Source organism: Nicotiana attenuata, unplaced genomic scaffold (assembly GCF_001879085.1).
Source record: "Nicotiana attenuata strain UT unplaced genomic scaffold, NIATTr2, whole genome shotgun sequence".
Classification (NCBI taxonomy): domain Eukaryota; kingdom Viridiplantae; phylum Streptophyta; class Magnoliopsida; order Solanales; family Solanaceae; genus Nicotiana; species Nicotiana attenuata.
In genome coordinates, this window is record NW_017671556.1 from 64,389 (window position 1) to 85,329 (window position 20,941).

The following is a 20,941-nucleotide window of genomic DNA, read 5'->3' on the forward strand; positions in this document are numbered from 1 at the left end:
TAATCCCCATTTTCCTCTTTTACTTTTACACTTTTTCTGGCTCTCATCTCAACCGTTGGATTACAAGGATCTAACAAGCATTATTGTTTCTCATAATTAACTCTTTATTAGTTTTTATCCTAAAAAATCTAGAGCCATTGATCAAATGATCCAACGACTCATATTCCGTCTATCAACTTAAACCAACAAACACCCCACTAACCCTAATCATTCTCCACATGACCCACCGCCCAGCTTTTCCTTTTCTCTCCACTTTCTCTTAAACTCACAGACCTATCAATTCCCAAAACCTACACGAATTTGTCACGACAAAGCTCCACACTCAAAGAAACCTCTACCGGCCACTGGCAATGGGGACTGAAGGGAGCCCCGAGCACCGGGATACCCACTAGAAGAACTAGGCATAGATGAACCCTGAACTGATGGTGCATGAGTCGAACTCTCAGTTGGAAAGGCACTGAGAGATGAGTGGCCCTGATGTGAACTGTGAGAACCATGGCCTAATGATCCACCACGGTGACCCGGACGAGCTGACTAAAATGTCCGAATGGACGGCCTCTGCCGTGCTGGAACTAACCTCTGGAAGGAACACCACCAAAACTACCAGATCCCCGAGGCCTATTGGCCTCCCTCTCAACTCGCTCCTGGAACTGACCTCCGCAAGGAACCGACACTATCTCTCTGGCAGTGTCAACTACCTCCTCAAAAGAAACGCCAGACACTCTCTCTTTGGTCATAAGAGTACGTAGCTGATAAGCGAGACCATCCATGAACCTCCTGATCCTCTCCCTGTCTATAGAAACCAACCAAACAGCATGACGGGTTAACTCAGAAAACCTCATCTGAAACTGTGTCACAGTCATATAATCCTAACGTAACTGCTCGAACTGTCTGCGCAGCTCCTCTCTGCGAGACTGCGGCACATACTTCTCTAGAAAGAGAACGGAGAACTGCTGCCACGTAAGGAGCGCTGCACCAACATGCCTACACCTCTCATAAGTCTCCCACCAAGTAAAGGCAGCTCTCGAGAACTGAAAGGTAGTGAACGAGACCCCACTGGTCTCCAGAATACCCGTTGTACGGAGAATCCTCTGACACTTATCTATGAAAACCTGGGCATCCTCGTCCTCTGCACCACTGAAAGTCGGAGGCTGAAGTCTACCAAATCTCCAATCTACGCTGCTCGTCATCAGGCATGACTGGAACTACATAATCCTGAGCAGGCACAACTGGCTAGGCTGGTGGTGCCTCCGGTGTCTGAATTCCCTGAGCAACCTGCTCGAGTGTGCGGGCAGCGGGAGTCTAAGTGCCTCCCCCGGCCTGGGAAGTAGCTGTTGTAGCGGAAACGGCGACCGCCTGAGCAAGACTGGTGCACACGGTCAGAATCTGAGCTATGGTCTCCTAAAGACCTGGAATAACAATAGGCACAGCCGGTGCCTGAGCTGGTCCTGTTGGAGCGTCCAAAACTGGGACCTGATCATATACTGGGGCGGCTGGTGGATCTGCAGGTACTGCCCTAGTTGTTGTGCGGGCTACACCTCTGCCCCTACCACGGCCTCGACGGTGACCTCGGCCTCTCGTGGCCCCAACTAGTGATACTGGTGGCCGTCCGTCCTGACCGGTAGCACGTGTCATCACCATCTATGAGAGAATAGAATATCAAAAGTTTAGTTACTAGAATCAACAGATTCGCACGATAAGAATTCAAGAATGTGAAGTTTTCCTAAAGGTTATGCAGCCTCTCGAAGATAAGTACAGACGTCTACGTACCGATCCGCAAGATTCTACTAAACCCGCTCATGAACCGTGAGACCTATGTAACCTAGGCTCTGATATCAACTTGTCACGACCCAAAACCAACCGATCGTAATGACGCCTATCATGGAACTAGGTCAGCCGACATATTCCCAATAATTCGATATTTCATCTAAAAGTTAGATAATAACCTTTTTCATATTGAAATTCCATAAAAGAGATAAATTTCAAAACCAAAATGCGAAAATAAAAGCCCGACCTCGGGTGTCACAAAGTCATGAGCAAATACTACGATTTTTCTAAATATATAATAAGACTAACATAGTCTGAGAGTAGCCAAAAGTACACTAAAAGGGAGATAAAGAAGGAGAAAGTCAGGACTGCGATTGCCGGGCAGCTACCTCGCCATCTCTGATGAAAGTCCACGACGGGAATAGTCAACAGCCGCTACTGAGGCATGAGATACCTGGATTTGCTCACAAGGTGCAGGGGGTAATGTGAGTACACTAACTCAGTAAGTAACAAGTCCAAACTATGGACTGATAGGTAGTGACGAACGTAACCTCAACAGGAAATAGAAATAAATTGAGCAGAAAGAGTAGGCATGCTAATAGTTTAGGAATACAGCTCAAGCAGTAAAATAAATACAGATCTGAACAATGTAATATAAAGCTCAACTAACTCTACATGCCCATGCACAGAATGTATGAAATGCACCATGTGCTCCCACTCTCAAGTGCTCAACCACTCGGTACTGCATATGGCCATCCGGCCCAGGGAAATCCATCCCGAAACATATACAACACTGACTGCAAGTCAACCAGTACCGAGGAACAAAGGGTAATCCAACCCTGAGGAGAAATCCATCTCCAGGTATATAAATATACACACTCAACCACTCGGTACCGCATATGGCCATCCGGCCCAGGAAAATTCATCCCGGAACATACTCATCGCTGACACTAAGTCACTCGATACCGAGGCAAAAGGGTAATCCAACCCTGGGGAGAAATCCATCTCTAGATATCAATACTTCGGACAAATTCATATCCAGGGAAATCCATCCCTCAAAAATATCATCTGCGCTCACTGGAGGTGTGTTACAGACTCCGGAGGGGCTCCTACAGCCCAAGCGCTATCATAATCATCAACATAATCGCTGCGGCGTGCAGCCCGATCCCATAACTGTCACTCATAATCAGGCTCTCGGCCTCACTCAGTCATCACTCTCCAGTCCCATGCACACGGGCTCACAATGCCATGAAACTTGCCCGAACAATGATATGATGTGCCAAATAATAACAACTGAGACTGAAACATGATATGATATGCATGAATAAGACTGAGTACAGGTCTAATCAAATGACAGCAAGAAACGACCACTCAGGTCTCAACAGTATCGGCGTGAAGCCCTAACAGGATATCTAGTATGATATACAGCACATTTGCTTCATCACATGATAGAAACACGGATATCAGCAAGAAAGAGTCACTAAGCGGTGCCATGGAATGAACCATGCCACAGTTCTCACGGTGCACGCCCGCACGCCCGTCACTTGGCATGTGCGTCACCTTAATACAATCATATAGCACATAGTTCGGGGTTTCGAACCCTCAGAACCAAGTTTGGAAGCGTTACTTACCTCAAACCAAGACAAATCCTACTCCACTACGCCTTTGCCTCTGGAATCGGCCTCCAAACGTCCCGAATCTAACCTAAAGCGATACAATGCAATCAATATAGGCCAAGGAATCAATTCCACACGAAAAACTATCAATCTATATCAAAATCCCGAAATTCACCCAAACCCGGCCCCCGGGCCGGTGTCTCGGAATCCGACAAAAATCACAAAACTAGAAACTCCTTTCACTCAGAGTCTATACATACCAAACTCATCAAAATCTGACATCAAATGGTCCCTCACATCCCCAAATCAAACTCTCCAATTCCAAGCCCTAATCCCCTCAATTTCATCCCTAATTTCTACTAATTTCATGCTTAAACAATTGAAAATCACCAAAATCACGAGTGTTAGACTCAAGAAACATACCTAAATGAAAACCCCCTTGATTCCATCTTCAAAACTCCCCAAAAGCTCCAATCCTGTCTTCAAAAATGGAGGAAATGGGGAAAAATTCGCGAAGGGTTTAATTTATACCTTTTGCCCAGGCATTTCCGCACCTGCGGCCTATTTCACTCGCCTACAGGACCGCACATGCGGCCAAGGTGCCGCATTTGCGGTTTTCACTTAACTCACCAGCTTCCGCACCTGCGCCCAAGGCCTCGCACTTGCGGGCTCGCAGGTGCGGTCAAATCTTCCGCTCCCGCGACAAAATTCTGCATCTGCGCTTGCTTCCCGCGCCTGTGATCATCGCACCTGCGGTCCCCACTCCGCAGATGCAGAAACATCAGAAGCAGCAACTTCAGCTGCAAAATCCCACTTCCAAACTCTTTGTTAACCATCTGAAATTATCCCAAGCCCCTCGGGGCCTCAACCAAATATACTGACACATCACATATCAACATACGAACTTAGTCGAACCTCCGGAACACTCAAAACAACATCAAAACACCAAATCACCCTCGGATTCAAGCCTAAGAACTTCTAAACTTCCAAATTTCGTAAACGATGCCCAAAACGTACCAAACCTCGTCCGAATGACCTGAAATTTTGCACACACGTCACAAATGACACTACGAACCTACTCCAATTTCCGTAATTTCATTCCGACCCGGATATCAAAATTTCCACTGCCTACCGAAAATCGACATATTTCTAATTTCGCCAATTCAAGCCTAATTCTACAACGAACCTCCAAATCACATTCCGGACGCGCTCCCAAATCGCCTAATGAAGCTAACCAACCCATCATAATTCACATCCGAGATCATTTACATATAAGTCAACATCAGGTTGACTTTTTCAACTTAAACTTCTCAATAGGAGACTAAGTGTCTCATTCCACACCGAAACCACTCCGGACCCGAACCAACCAACACGATACGATGAAATACAGCTGAGGAACACATAAAGAAGCAGAAATGGGGGAAACGAGGCTTTAATTCACGAAACGACCGGCTGGGTCGTTACAGCATTCGTGTATGGTCACTCGAATCAAACCAAATCACCCCTGTTGTCCCCTTAATCCGTGAATCCCGCCGGATTCTTTCCGTTTTCATCACCCTAATTCAAACCCCCAAATCCCCGAAACCCTAGACCTAATTGGACAAATAGAATATCATCAACTCCTTCTCCATTCATTCAAATCAAGCATGCATGGCCATCGATCTTCAACCGCATCATCATTATTCATTGTCTTGAGGTCAAACGCAGTGACCTCTGGAAATAGAGCTCTTACCGATGGTCCCTCACTATTCATAGGTTGGCTCTTCCTCTCTTCACGCTAAGGTAAAATCTCCACACTGATTTCCCCTCTTTTCTTCTACTTTCCCCCTTTTAGCTATCATCATCGTGCATTCGTCATCATCCATTACAGTCTTTGAATTCAAGCGGAACCCTAAAAGGCTTGAATTCCACTACAAAATAGAGCATTGAATACACACACGTAACACACTGAAGAATACACTGAAAGTAAAAGAAGAGCATTAAAGTTCAAAACTTTTTGCTAAGTTTGAGTATTCAGTAGCACTTCTTTAATTTCTCTTTTATTCCTTTCATTCTTGTTCGAGTTCAACCACTGAGTTGATCGTTGTGAGTTGGGGTTCTAAAATGGTTGTAAGCATTCTTTACTTGGTTTGCTGCTCCACAGAAGATCAATGTACACTAACCCTCCTCTTTTATTTTCTAAGTTAGTTATGTAGTTCTGTGTTTATAATGTTTACATGATAATCATTTGTAGTTCATGTTAACATGTGGCTTTCACTATGTCTTGATATTCATGTCATTCTATTTCTTCTAAGATTAGTGACATTTCGTGATAGTTATTTTGTCTTTGTGTTGTTATATAATCTATAATAGTTATTGAATTTTACCTTTCATGACTTAGCTAGTTAAGATGTTTCTGCATTGTTGTTATTCTTATGGATAAATCCTGTTAAGCCTCCATGTTTAGCTGAATTAGACCTTGTGTTGGTGATATTATGTGTGACCTATCCTTGTTAGTTAAATAATAGCCATATTTACACTACCATGTTAGCTAAGTCGATTGAATCATGTTCTTGAGCTTCTTCTGATAGCCTGCTAAAATTTCATGCCTTCAACAATGTGTTGCCTTGACCTTTATGCCTATGAAATGGCGCTGCATTGTTTCTGTTCAATAAAATGATTCTCATCACTTTTCATATCCGCATGTTGATCTATTTGACTCTAATTGATAGTTTGTATATGATTTTGTGATAAAACGGTTCATGTGTTATTATGATGACTTGAAATAAAGGGAATCATATGATGAACATTTCTAGTATATTAGTAATAGCCTGTTTGGCCAAGCTTGTCAAGAGGCCAAAAGTGCTTTTTTTTCCCAAAAGCACTTTTTTTCCCTAACTTGAGGTGTTTGGCCAAGCTTTTTTGAGGAAAAAAAGTGCTTTTGGGAAGAAACAGAAGCAGTTTCTGAGAAGCAGAAAAAAGTAGCTTCTTCCCAAAAGCAGAAGCAGTTTTGACTTTTCTTCTTACCAAAAATGCCCTTAACAAAATATAGTATATACCAAATAATCGTTAAACCTAATACGTAGGATATTAATGTATAAATATTTCTTCTTATTTTTAGGATAGCTTTCTAATATATAGTGACTTTAGCGGTGAATGCTTTTATATTTATTGAATGATTTTTAATATATTTAACTTATATTAAAAGAATTAAGTACTTTTTAATTTTATTTTCATATTTTACTTAAATAAAATGAAAAGATTTAATTATTGCATGTAATAACAAAATTTTGAGATTATTTATTTACTTATAATAATAAGTATAAAGTAAATATATTCATGTCCTTATTCGTAATTTGATACTTAAAAGCACTTTCTGAAAAGCTTGGCCAAACACAAATTATTGCTCAAAAGTGCTTTTCGGAGTAATTAGCCAAACACAAACTGCTTCTCTCCAAAAGTACTTTTTTCAAAAGCACTTTTAAAAAAAGCACTTCTCAAAATAAGCTGATTGAATAGCCCATTTGGCCAAGCTGCAAAAATCACCTTATTTTGAGAAGTGCTTTTTTTCAAAAGTGCTTTTCTCAAAAGTACTTTTGGTGAGAAGCAGTTTGTGTTTGGCTAATTAGTTTGAAAAGCACTTCTGAGCGGCAATTAGTGTTTGGCCAAGCTTTAAAAAACTGCTTCTAAGTGTATTTTTCTCAAAAGTGCTTCTCAAAAAAGTGCTTTTGGAGAGAAGCTACTTTTTTCTGCTTCTCCAAAACTGCTTCTGCTTCTCCTCAAAAGCACTTTTTTTTCCTTCCAAAAGCTTGGCCAAACACCTCAATTTTTGGCCAAAAGTGCTTTTGGCCAAAAAAAAGCACTTTTGGCCAAAAATAAGCTTGGCCAAACAGGCTATTCTCCAGCTTGGCCAAACAGGCTATAAGTCTACTTACATATCTGGATGCAACTTGTTGGGGATCAATCATGTAATGAATGTCACTATTTGCCATCTCATAATTATCTGAATTCTGTGATAGTTGCTATATGAAACATGTATTGTTGTGTTGATTGAATGACTCCAATACTTGTGCTTACATCTGTCATGTTGCCCTGCTAGTCAAGTTATGTTCATGAACCTTTATATGACTTTAGTATTTGAAGAAACTTTATGTTTGAACCACTACGTAAACCTGCTAAGATTTTATACCTGCAGCAATGTGCAATCTTGACCTCTCTATGATATTATGTTGCATTGGTTTAACTCGATAAATGGTTCTCATTAAGGGACTTGTTCATGTTTCTCATGTTAATCTGCTCTTGCCTAAATAACACTAGCTGGTAGACTCAATCATGATACTATACAATCTATACATAAAAATCATGTAATTGAACTGTTGGTGCAGCCTGCTAGTGAACTTACTTATATGTCTAAATAAACCTGCTATGATTTGTTGTTCTTGCTTTGGCCAACTGAAAATGAGCATCTTTATCTGTTATCCCATGCATGTTTAACATCACTGATTAGGGGAGAACTTAATCATGAACTGAGTGATGTTTGGATCTGGTAATCTGAAAACGTGATGGACTATATATTGTCACAACTAAATACCATATCCACTAGGTCTAAACAAAGGCTAAAACCAATTTTCCTATTTATGTTGAGGTCTCTACTGATCTGGTTGATTGATACACTCTGTGGGAAGTCTGAGTGAAGTTATTAGCCTAAGTGTTTAATGGTGTAAGGTCCTAGTTATGTGCATACTCACCCGAAATTGTTCTGAAGGTTGTTTAAATGCATGTTGACCTGTTCTAAGTAATCTAAACCTATTTAAAGATCCTGAAGTGTTGAACCTTGATAGAATCAATGAAACCAGTGCACATGTTATTCTTTGTCACTTGTTGATATTCATATTACTTAATGAGTCATCTTGTGTAGTTAGAAACAGAACCTATCTACTGATAACATGCAATTAGTCATCTTTGTTCTGTAACTCTGCTTGAATGTATCTTAGTGTTGATCTTCTTAAGTGTTCTTCACATGTTATGATTAACCTCAAGGTCTTTGATATTATTTGAACCCTAGAAATCTACCTACAGTGATTTATCTTTGTACTTAGTGTTCTGATAAGAGGTCCTAAGGTCAATTGTTGTGTTTGTCCCAAGTTGTTCATGTCTTTGTACTCAAATGAGAGTTGTAGTGTCCTATAAAGCTGTTTGTTCCAAGTTGTTGAACTTCTATGTGACCGAACCTTTGAAAGGTTTATCATGAACCTTTGGTACTTACTTATGGGGGATTTGCATCTATACCCGCTTTTTGGGTCACGTTTTAACTTGTGCCCGCTTTGCAAAAAAAATTGCAAGCGTACCCACTTCTCCGCGTAACTTCAGCATACGGGGCTGAAGTAGCAAAGGCAATCACGCAAAACTTCAGCATTCTAGTAGACAGGCCTGAAGTAGCAGACGGGCCTGAAGTAGCAAAGGAAATACGCTGAAGTTTTTTTGTCCTGGATAAGATGCTGAAGTTATTTAGTTCATTTGTAAAAACTTCAGCACTAAAATAGTTGAAGTTTTTTTGTCCTGGATTCATTAGTTTTGTCATAAAACTTTTTCAAAAACTTCAGCAGAAGATGCTAAAGTTATTTAGTTCATTTGTAAAAACTTCAGATTTGTCCTGGATTCATTAATTTTGTCATAAAACTTTTTCAAAAACTTCAGCAGAAGATGCTGAAGTTATTTAGTTCATTTGTAAAAACTTCAATACTAAATAAGCTGAAGTTTTTTTGTCCTGGATAAGCTTTTTCAAAAACTTCAGCAGAAGTTATTTAGTTCATTTGTAAAAACTTCAGCACTAAATAAGCTGAAGTTTTTTTGTCCTGGATAAGCTTTTTCAAAAACTTCAGCAGAAGATGCTGAAGTTATTTAGTTCAATTGTAAAAACTTCAGCACTATATAAGCTGAAGTTTTTTGAAAAAGTTTTCTAACATACTAGATAAATAATCACCTTATTCTTTCATAGTGTATTACTACTATAAAATAATCAGATTGCCAACAATATCTAAATCATAAATTTTGGAAACAATAAACGTGAAAAGAACAGAATTATGTGAAAATATCTACAAATTATTGTCTACTAACTTACGTAATTATTTATAATTTGTTTTTAAATAATCTGATAAACATACTTATGGAAATCATCTCATGAACTGAAGTTTCATAGCAACACCAATAGAAGAAGAAGAAGAAGAAGAAGAAGAAAACGAATGAGGAGAAAGGGGGTTGAAGTTGTTTAAAAAGTGGGTACAAGTTAAAACTTTTAAAAAAATAGGTATAGGTTAAATGGGGGCCTTACTTATTTCATGCTGGCAATGTGAAACTGCTAAGTTGACTTTTTATTTGTGTCCAAACCTTTGAGGAAGAATAAGAGTTAATGACCAAGGATATTTGGCTGTGGGCTTGGTTTGTGGTGGAGGTACCCCACCTTGGCTGGGAACTAGGCCACCTTCTCTTCACATGTTGAGTCCGCTGCTTGTATGAATCCTAATGGGCCTAGCTACCCCCGCTGGCCCAATATCAAGAGTCCATCTCTCCTCCCTCTCATTTAAAAAATACGATAGGCAAATCTATATATATATTAAAGCAAGAAAGTTACCATATATAATTGGCATTATGGTTAAGCCAAGTGGCAAGCTAATAAATGTCAATAGTATATGGTAACTTTATTCTATATTTGACTATTTTAGTTAAATACAAATATAATATATATATATATATATATATATATATATATTTGAAATAACAAATAATTTGAATTTATATATAAAGTTCTAAAATTTGAATTTAATTTAAAAATAAAATTTATCTTTTTTTTATCATGTTATCATACTTAATTCGGTTAATGATCATATGCATTCATGTTAGGAACTTTTATTATTTTTTTCTAATTATTCAAATACTACTTCTCCTCTAGCAAAAAAAAAATTACTCCATATAACTACCAAGCTCTTTGACATTTAAAATCTTATATGTATAGTGCTTTGAAACATTGTAGCTAGATTTGAAAATGAAATTCTTTTAAAATAAAAGTAATATATAGGGTACACGTCTATGTTTATCTAAATAACAAAAAAGAGTTTAAAAAAACCAAATAAAAGTTTACCTACATATATAATAAAGTAAACATACATGCTGGAGAAAGAAACATCACAAAATAAGTCAATATTAAAAAAAAATATTTTTTCTTCTTGAAGAATATTTGTTTGAAAAGTCAATTTGCATAAATGGACATCAAGCAAATAACAAAACTTTGGTTATGCAATTGCTATCATTAATTTCAATTTAGCACATTCAATGAATTGAAGGATATAAGCTGAAACACCTTCATTTAGCTGTAGTGAAGCCAATATTGCAAGGGTATAATATTTTTTTCGTTGAAGAATATTAGTTTTGAATCATTAGATTATGTGAAAGTTTTTTTTTTCAAACTCAACAAGAGAGATATTGGTTTCTAATTGATAGTTTCTACAGCGACTTTTAAGTGTAACAAAGAGTATATATAAAGAAAAAATTGGTATGACGTGAAATATTTTTTTAAAAATGTAAGCAAATTATTTCAAAAAACTCTTTACTTTTTTTAATTCAAAGATAATAAAAAGATAAGATATTTTTGAACATTAGTAGAGAGTTTTAAAATTATTATAATAGAAGTTATATCATGGATAAACTCAAAAAACCGAAAACTTATGGAATATTTACATAATATCCAGCCATATTTATTGTTTAATTTTCATAGCTAATATAAATATATGATATACCGACAATACACGATTATACACATAATTATATATGAACTATATATAAATTACACATCATTCAATTTTTTAACTTAAGTGGTCGGGTGAGCACCTATTTAGGCTGATTAGATAAAGCCAAAAGAAAAATATGAAATAATTTCAACCAAAGACTAAAAATATAATTAAAGTTCATATGTAGACAATTTTTATTAAAACTCATCNTACATATAATTCAAATAACTAAGATATTTAACATGGTTAATGTCAAATATCAAATTGGAGTAAAAATAATTCACTAGCTAAAGAATTTCTTATATTTTTAGATAGCTAACTAAAATGAGTTTTGAATTACGAATAATATTTTCAGTTACTACATTATTATAAAAATAATTATTAATGAAAAAAATGTTTTAGAAACTGAAATTTTAAGAAAGAAGTATTTTTTAAGAGATATCAACACACCAAATAAGAGTACAAGTAGTAGTAAAAGAGTTAAGTCTTACCCAAAGATTCATTCATTGCTCAACATTTAATTGTTTTGCCATAAATATGAGTTATTATTTTGCTTTCTGACTATTTCTAGGATCCAGACACCGGCAAGAATAGTATTAAAAAAGAAAAATAGAAGAAATGGTTAATTTTTTTCATGTAGTTAATATCCAATGATTATCTATATTTACTGAGAAAGTGTAAATTTTTAAGATTATTTACATACAATCCAAATAACTTAAATATTTGACATGATTAGTGTCCGTGCATCCGCGCGGGTACTAATACTAGTTAAGACTTATAGGTAAAAAGGGTAAATTAGATTATAGGGAGAATGACACCGTTACCCACAAAAACAGAATTATTTACCCTTGTCTACCCATTTGTTTTTCTACCCACAAACTAATTACATTTCCTACCCATAGTAGTTTTTATGGGAAATTTTCTCTTTTTTCTCCAATTCTTTTTTATTTCTATGTTTCTTTTCCTTTTTTCCTTTTTTCTTTCTTTTTTCCTTTTCTTTTTTCTCGTTTTCTTATTTTTTTTCTTTTCTAATTTCATTTAACTTCTATGTTTTTATATTCTTTTCTCTTCATAATCTAATTTCTGTTCACCTTTTTTTTATTAAATATAACTAGTATAATATATCTTTTGTCTTTTTATTCATTTTTTAAATTCAATTATTAAATTAAAATAATATCAGTTGTCACTTGATCTAATTCACTAAATATCACACTGACTGCTGTCGAGCACCATAAATTACATAATCAGATTCTAAAAATCAACATGTGATTGCCATGTAATAAATTACAATATCATATTGTATATTATAATAATATATTATTGTAATAAACTATATACTATTGAATTATATATTATATACCAAAATAGCATACAATATATGAAAATGATATTTTATGTTCTTCATTCAACATTACACTATTACATTAAAATAGTATACTATTATGGTATATAATATACTATTACAGAATACTGTTGCAGTATATTGCACATTATTACAATATACAGTTACAGTATATTGTATACTATAATTGTATGCAGTTGCATTATAGCTATATACTCTTATAATATATTATATACTGTAATGGTATACTGTTAGGTAACTGTGTTCTTCGATTATTATAGTATACTGTTGCAGTATATTGTAAACTATAATAGTATATTGTTGCAATATACCTATATACTTCTACAATATATTCTATATCGTAGCAGTATACTATTAAGTAATTGTGTTCTTCGATTTTCAGCGAAAAGATTCGATCTCAATCATCTCAAATCANACATAGGGATAAGTTCCCCTCAGACCAATGAGTATAAGGAATGGAGCGTCGCGAGAGCGGATGATGAACTCTCCAGTGGGGAACCATTCGAACATCCATTGCACCTTGTCTTCCTTCAAGTTTTCAAACAACTCTACCCATCCTCGAGCATCCCCCGGCTGAACAAACATGTCAGGCATATAGTTCATTCTCTTGGGATGGTGAAAGGCTATATGATCATTCCACGGCCTTCGCGGAAGCTCTTGACAGTATCGACCCTTTTGGAGATGTTCTATAAGCCAGAGTTGGAGTAGTAAGTTGCAACCCTCAAAATGACTGGCTCCTCGCTGACAGTTCTCCAAGCTCGGTAGATCTCAGCAACAATCATGGGCACTATGCTGAAAGGCTGCCCTCCAATCCCTTCCATCAATGTCTTGGTGACCATGGCTAGTCTGATATAGATCCTAGCCTTCTTCATAGGAAACACTATCATTCCCAAGAAGCAGAACATAAAGACGAAAACCCTCCTGTGGATATGCCCCAATGATGTGAGGGCGAATTCATCTGGATAGGTGCGGTAGGATTTTCTATGGCTGTACCTCTCATACAGGTAGTCGAAAGGAATATAGGAATCCTTCAAACAAGTCAAGTCTAAATTTTTCTTCAACCCCATCATTTTGAAGAAACCCTTACCCTTGCGGTTTTCTGGCATGAGCAAACCCGGAGTCTCCCAAGGAATACCGGCTAAACCTCCTATTTCCTCGAGCAGAGGGGTCATTTCAAGGTCTCCAAATCAAAATATTGATCTGTCACTGTCCCAGAATAAGGTCGCAGCCTCTATGATTTTGTTGTCCGGTTGAATTTCCAAAAGAGAGGGTAAGTTTCCCAAATACTTGCGGACGAGAGTCCGGTCACTAGAATGAAGGTCCTCCCACCAACTTAGCAACCTCGGGTGAATATTGTTTACCATGCCGAATCTGGGGATTTCGTGCCTCATTTTCTGCAAAACAAAGTGTTAGTCCCTCACCCCTGCCGAACTCGACTATTTAAATCAATAATTGGCATAAACAGCATTTAGTCCTCCAAATAAATGCACAGAATATGGTGTTGTCCGTTTGGGTCCCAGGGGAACCCAGTGGACTTTGGATAAGGCTATCCTAAAGAGTCATTATGTGGACAACATAACTGACTCGACTAGGTTTGACAGTGATGCATGTACAGTTAAGTAGAATAAGGTTTCTATGGGGTGCTAGACCGGTACCCTTGAGCGGACAACTCAAGAGGGAAAGGCACGGAACCATCGACTGCACCGCTGATCGACTAGTTTTACCGCAAATATGCCTTTGCCAAATTTAGGGGGTACTAATATCGGAAGAGCGCAACAACTCATCAAGCGTTGCTATGGTATTTGTTTGGCACGAGTGGAATATGATATTGAAGAAGCAATTACAAGAATGAAACAAATTGTCATGTATTTTCACGTTCATAATGATTACAATAATTGCTCAGAAATTACAACGGTATTGAAGGAAAGCAGTAAATGAACGCGTTAAAGAAAAAGAAACAAAAAGACAAGTTAGTTTCGAATAAAGGTATTAAACAAAGCAATAAAGAAAACAATAAAGTCACATATAACATGAAGTGGTAAAAGCCTAAAGAATCCCCAGCAGAGTCGCCATGCTGTCGACGCCCCCTTTTTCTAAAGCGAAATCGGGTTTACGACATTTGGGAAGACAACTCTATTCCCGTTTGGGAATTGGGTTTTTGGAATTGAAGAGTCACCACCTAATGATTAAGTGCATTAGGACACTAAGGGTTTTGAATTTGAAAACCAGAGTTCGGGTAAGTGCTAGAAATTATCTCGAGGGGAAGGTGCTAGGCACCCCTCAAGATCCACTAGTGTGGTTCCCGACCATGCTATGTTGTGACTTTAATGTAAACAAGTATACAAATAAATTTACACATAAGGGTTGCAAACAAGCATGTTAGAATCTATAATTTGTTTGAGGGAGAGTCTAAGTGCAAGAATTAGTCAAGACATTGAATAAACAAAGAAGAAAAAGTTAGAAGGAAAAGGAATAATGCAGTGAAAAAATTAAAGGGGAGTTTTGGGTAGTTGAAAAGACAGAATTTATTGATACTAAACAAAGTAACATAAGGAAAGGGGTCCTAGGTTAATAAATCACATGGATCATCCACACAACACCGGTAACCAATCGTACGCATAGTGTTATCGTGTGATCATCATCTCCATGTCAACCCTTCCCACCCCGTTAAGGTATTAGTCGCGGAATGGTATCGCTACCTATAGCGTGCTATTACCCGTCTCACCTATCAGTCCTGGAGGCTTTTAGGACTACTAATCCTAAAGGGAGGAAGCTTGGCTTTTCAGGGGTTTAAAAGGATAAAATTCTAAGGCGACAATCAAAAACACATAATACACTTAATGGGGAGATAAAGCAATTAAAGGCTCAAGTAGGCCTTCTCATTTAGAGAAACAAATTGTTTAGCACGTCTTACACATACTGTTTAGGTCCTTGATTAAAATTAGCGTAGGAAGAATTGATCTACCACTTATTTTCCAGATAGGGAGTCCGAATTAGTCCTGCTTAGATGTAGTTGCAAAAAAACTGACGATTGATTAATTATCTAACTATCTATCTATGTTAAACAGGGTCTATATGCATGATATCTATTAGTTCAAAGACAGGGGAAGAACGAACTGATTGCAAAAAAAAAATAAGTTACAGTATCGTAAGTTCTGCGAGCACTTTAAACGAATTACTACTGATTTTAAAGATGAGTAGGCAATTTTAGATTTTAATCGATTACTCCTATAGGCATGTTTTCTAGGTGTTACGAATTTTGTTATGCAGAGATCTTCTAAGCAGGTCATTGATATGATTGGTTTATTTTAGGCCTTATAAGTGGAATTGCCTAATGACAGATGCACGTGCAAAAATGCAGGAAAAATCCTATAGGCATATTATCTACGTGATGTGCAGAATTTTAGCAGTGATTTATTGACATGGTATATATTGCGAAGTGCAGAAAACCTATGAGCATGGTATCTATGTGAAGAATGCAGCATTTTAAAGTATTAATCCTATAGACGTGTTTTCTATGTGAAAATGCAGAATTGAGAGAATATACACCCTATAGGCATGGTATCTACGTGAAAATGCAGAATTGAGAAAGTATACACCCTATAGGCATGGTATCTACGTGAAAATGCAGAATTGAGAAAATATACACCCTATAGGCATGGTATCTACGTGAAAATGCAGAATTGAGAAAATATACACCCTATAGGCATGGTATCTACGTGAAAAATGCAGAATTGAGACAATATACACCATATAGGCATGCATTCTATCCCATCCCTTTTCACCTACCCCAGTAGTTATTACAAGGTTCATTACAAAGCTTATGACAGACCAAGTGAATCAAAAGAATAAATGAAAATACATCAGTGATTACATCTACATCTAATCAACCTAATCCAGACTCAAAGTCTAATAATATGAGATAAACCAACTTCCAGGATCGGATTTTTCAAAGCCTCTCTCTTATTTAGGATGTGTCAAAGTTCCAAGGAACTTCAAGAGTTCCAGGCAGTGCTTACACCCTAAATATTATTGCAGAACAGATTATAGTGCAGTNATACCAAAATAGCATACAATATATGAAAATGATATTTTATGTTCTTCATTCAACATTACACTATTACATTAAAATAGTATACTATTATGGTATATCGTATACTATTACAGCATATTGTTGCAGTATATTACATATTATTACAAAATACCGTTACAGTATATTATATACTATAATAGTATACAGTTGCATTATAGCTATATACTCCTACAGTATATTGTATATCGTAATGGTATACCGTTAGGTAACTGTGTTCTTCTTCGATTATTATAGTATACTGTTGCAGTATATTGTATACTATAATAGTATATTGTTACAATATAGCTATATACTCCTACAACATATTGTATACCGTAGCAATATACTATTAAGTAATTGTCTTCTTCTTCGATTTTCAGTGAAAAGATTCGATCTTAATCATCTCAAATCAACTTCAAATGTATCAAATTTCAGTATGAACTTCCAGAAGGTACTATAAGCAATATTTAATAACACCCACTTTGAATCAAATAAGAAATTTTCAAAAACAAAAATTGAGCTTCAAGCCAATAATGGTGGATATTCAAACACACATAAAAATTCAGATTTGGGAAGCTACTCGAAGGTACTATAAGCAATATTTTATAGCACCCACATCGAATCAAACAATATATCTTCAAAACAAAATTTCCGTTTTAGAAGCTTCAAGCTCAACAATGGTGGGTCTTCATACACACAAAAATCATAAGGAAAGGAGTTAGAGCAACAGCTTGGGTTGACCATCTTAATGAAGATCGATCTGGCAGAGAAGAAGATCGATCTACCGAAAATTCAGACCTAATAGTTTGAACTCATACACATAAAGTTCCAATTTTTTTCTTCAAATCTAAATTTGGATCCACTACTTTGTAATATTTCTCTATTGAATAATGGATAAGACTCACCGAGAACTTTTTCCTACTTAACTTTCTTGCCAATGATATATGGAAGAGAGAACTTAAGAATAAAAGGAATTGCTTATTGGAAGAATATGAAGAGAAAATGAATTAATGTGGTAAAAGGAAGAAAGAGAAAATTGGGAGAAAAACAGGGGAACATAGAAGACAACTTTAAACTTCAAAATTACAGAGAAAGAGTGATAGGTAGGCCGGGTAATTAATATGGGTGGGGTAGGTGGATATTGTAATTATTTTCAAAATGGGTAAGAGCGGGTAAATATTTTGGTTTTTGTGGGTATAAAGTGTAGTCTCCTCTAGATTTATATGGTTCATTTTCTTCAATCACTTTAACGCTTTGAACATTAATAGTTTGGGACTAACCACTCAATAAACAAACAATTTAATTTATATGTAGTGCTAACGAATTTCAATGATTTCAAGTTTTTGGCAGATTTGAAATAAATACACCCTCGGAAAATCATCAAATGGATCACGCACAATACAAAATTGTTTCAAAAAATAAAAGAAATCATATACGGAAGGACTTACAAGAGAGAAATCCATGAGGGACGCTATCGAAGGGATGAACGGCCAAGACCTTGATGGTCGTAACATCACCGTTAACGAAGCACGGCTTCGGCGGCGGTGGTTTCCGCGGTGGACGTCGTGAGGGAGGCGGTGGATACGGAGGTGGAGGATATGGAGGTGGAAGACGCGAGGGCGGCGGTGGTGGTTACGGCGGCGGCGGCGGCGGCGGCGGTGGTTACGGTGGTGGCCGTGGCCGTGACCGTGGATATGGCGGTGGTGGTGACCGTGGATACGGTGGTGATGGCGGATCACGCTACTCAAGGGGTGGTGGTGACTCTGATGGAAACTGGAGGAATTAGATAATTGAGAAGATGTGGATTTTAATTATTTTGATCGCATTTTAAGTTGGTTATATCTTAATGTTAGTGTGACTGTCTTTTTTGACCGCTATTGGCTCGTTACTAAACTGTGTTTCTCTATTTACCAAGTTCTTATGGAGTGAATTAAATGAAGGTCTACAAATTAAATCAAAAAAAAAAAAAAAAAAAGACAACAAATTGAGTTTGAAACATAAGGCATTTCGCTAGAGCAATTTTCATAAAACAAACAAGGTATATCCATTTCAACCAAAAGCATATTTTTGAAGTAGTCTATTATTCTTCAAGTTACAAAGACTCACAAATAGATATCACCCTTCTAAAAGGAAATACCCAACCTTTTTCGCAAAATAAGCTTTCAAACAAACTTGAAACATTTTTTAAAATCTCACTTATCAAATTCAAATAGAATTTAGTTTTTCCTTTCCCCGAACCTAACCTAAGTTTAAGGAGCTACCTCGGATTGATTTTAAGGGATGCCTAACCCCTTCCCCTTAGAATAACTAGAATGCTTACCCAAATCTCACCGGTTAGCAAACCATTAGGATAATAAATTTCACAGACTTATAGGTACCCTATTATACATTAAATATTAGGTGACGACTCTTTTTATCAACTTCAGAAGAACCATTAGTTATATTTTTTTTACCTGTACAAAATAGGGTGCAACAACATGGCGACTCTGCTGGGAAATACATTTAGGTTCTGACCTTAGCAGGCTTAGGCTAGACATGAACTTGGGGATGTTTGTTTGTATTCTGCTCTAGTTGTGTGTCTAACCTGCAGTATTTGTTTATTCATTTTATCCTACTTTATTACACTCTACATACCTCTATAACCTGTTGATATGTGCTTAGTTATTTATTTTTAATATTATCACTGTTTCACCACAATTACATGCTACTACTTTATACACTGTCATCATATTTTTCCTATCGAGTTTTGATCGTACACAATTACACACAATGTCACGTGAGGGTTGTCTTTTCACCGCTCCGAACCTTCATTCAATACTCTCTTATTTCAGAGAACGACCTTATCAGGCCAACTAACATAACGTCTCGCAATTATTCATTCCAACTCCAAATTTAGGAAAAAACTCTACTTTTAGCAAACATTGGTCATGATATACCTTAGGTGGGTTGATCCTTGGTATCGACTCATAATTAGGAAAGCCACCCTAATGTGAACGGGTCATGCACCCAAGGACACGCGTTATATTGGAACGAAATATCAATCTAGATGAGACACTAAGGATTCGGAGCAAAATACTTACCAAATCTTTCACCCTTTTAGATGGAAATCAACCGCAACATCCCAGAAATTAACATGGTTACGGGAGCACCTCACAAGCTGAAATAGTGGTGGAGGAATATCCGGTGAGAGGACGAAGATGAAATCAGGACACATCTAGGACCACTAAGTGCGCTAATGAACATTTGAGCAGACAAGGTACTCACCGAGTTATTTATAGAGTTATGGGTCCGAGCCAAGGCAGCCTTCAGATTTGTTGTTTGTGAGCTGACGCCAACGCTTGAGGAAGTTACCAGTTTCACCGAGTCATCATTCGCCAGATGGAAGCCTATATTGCTGACTATCATGCTAGACCATAAGTTCCTCTTCGCACTGGGTTTGAAGAGTAACAAGAACCTGAGAAGTGTCGAGGACGGATGGGTGAGTTTGGACCAGTTGTTTGACACATTTGGGCATTAGGAGAGCTACGATTAGCATCTTGAGAAATTTCAGTGTGACCAAGCGACATAGGAGAGCCTTTGTCCCTGACCTTCTCCTTAGCAATGTTGGGACTTCTTGTTTTCCCACAAAGGAAGGGGCAGATCAATATCAACTTACTACCCCTGGTCTTGGCTACATTCCGAGGAAATCTGCGGGTTACTCTTGTTCCTATGATACTGGCAAAAATGTTCATAAATTTTTCGACGTGTTCAAGAGGGTATGATTTCTTCAAAGGTTGTAACGTGTTGCTATAGATATGGGCTATAGAGCATTTCTTCCAAATAGAGCTGACCGTCGACTACTTTGTCGGCACTAGCAACATGATCCGTAGTCACAACGAAAGGATGAGGCATTGGGCTAGACCATATGGCCAAGAAGAGTGGTGGGAGTTTTTAACCTGCCTGACCAAAGAATTCATCAACTAGAAAATTTCTTGGTTGAGTGGCAAAGCAATTATGAGAAGGTCGAGGAAATACTTCATCGAGTTGGTAGGCCTGGAAGGGATTCGGTCGTATGCACCACTGAGGGTTCTGAGGCATTTTGGTTTGATTCAAGAAGTACCTCTTTTGCCAAGGACAACTTTGTACGAGGATGAATACAACGGGAGATTCCAATCCCAAGGATAAGAAGGCTCCAGGAATGACCTAATCACAATGGGTATGGGTGAAACCTCATAGTGCAAGCCTAAGTATTTTGTGTGGATTAATGACGAAGATGAATTGGCCAAGCCCAGTAGGGAGGGATTGGCTGGATTGGAGGACTCAGCAGCAGCCTTACCACGAGATCCTGCCTCACTATCTTGTCACCACTGCCATGAATCAA

General features: G+C 37.4%; 1 protein-coding gene across 1 annotated transcript; it reads left to right on the forward strand.

Annotated features, from left to right (window-relative positions):
* The first annotated feature begins 18,082 nt into the window (after positions 1–18,082).
* On the forward strand, positions 18,083–18,367 carry LOC109208969 (glycine-rich RNA-binding protein 1-like). Its single transcript, XM_019372130.1, has one exon. It carries the CDS (start codon positions 18,083–18,085, stop codon positions 18,365–18,367), a length of 285 nt encoding a protein of 94 aa, XP_019227675.1.
* Positions 18,368–20,941: the final 2,574 nt, after the last annotated feature.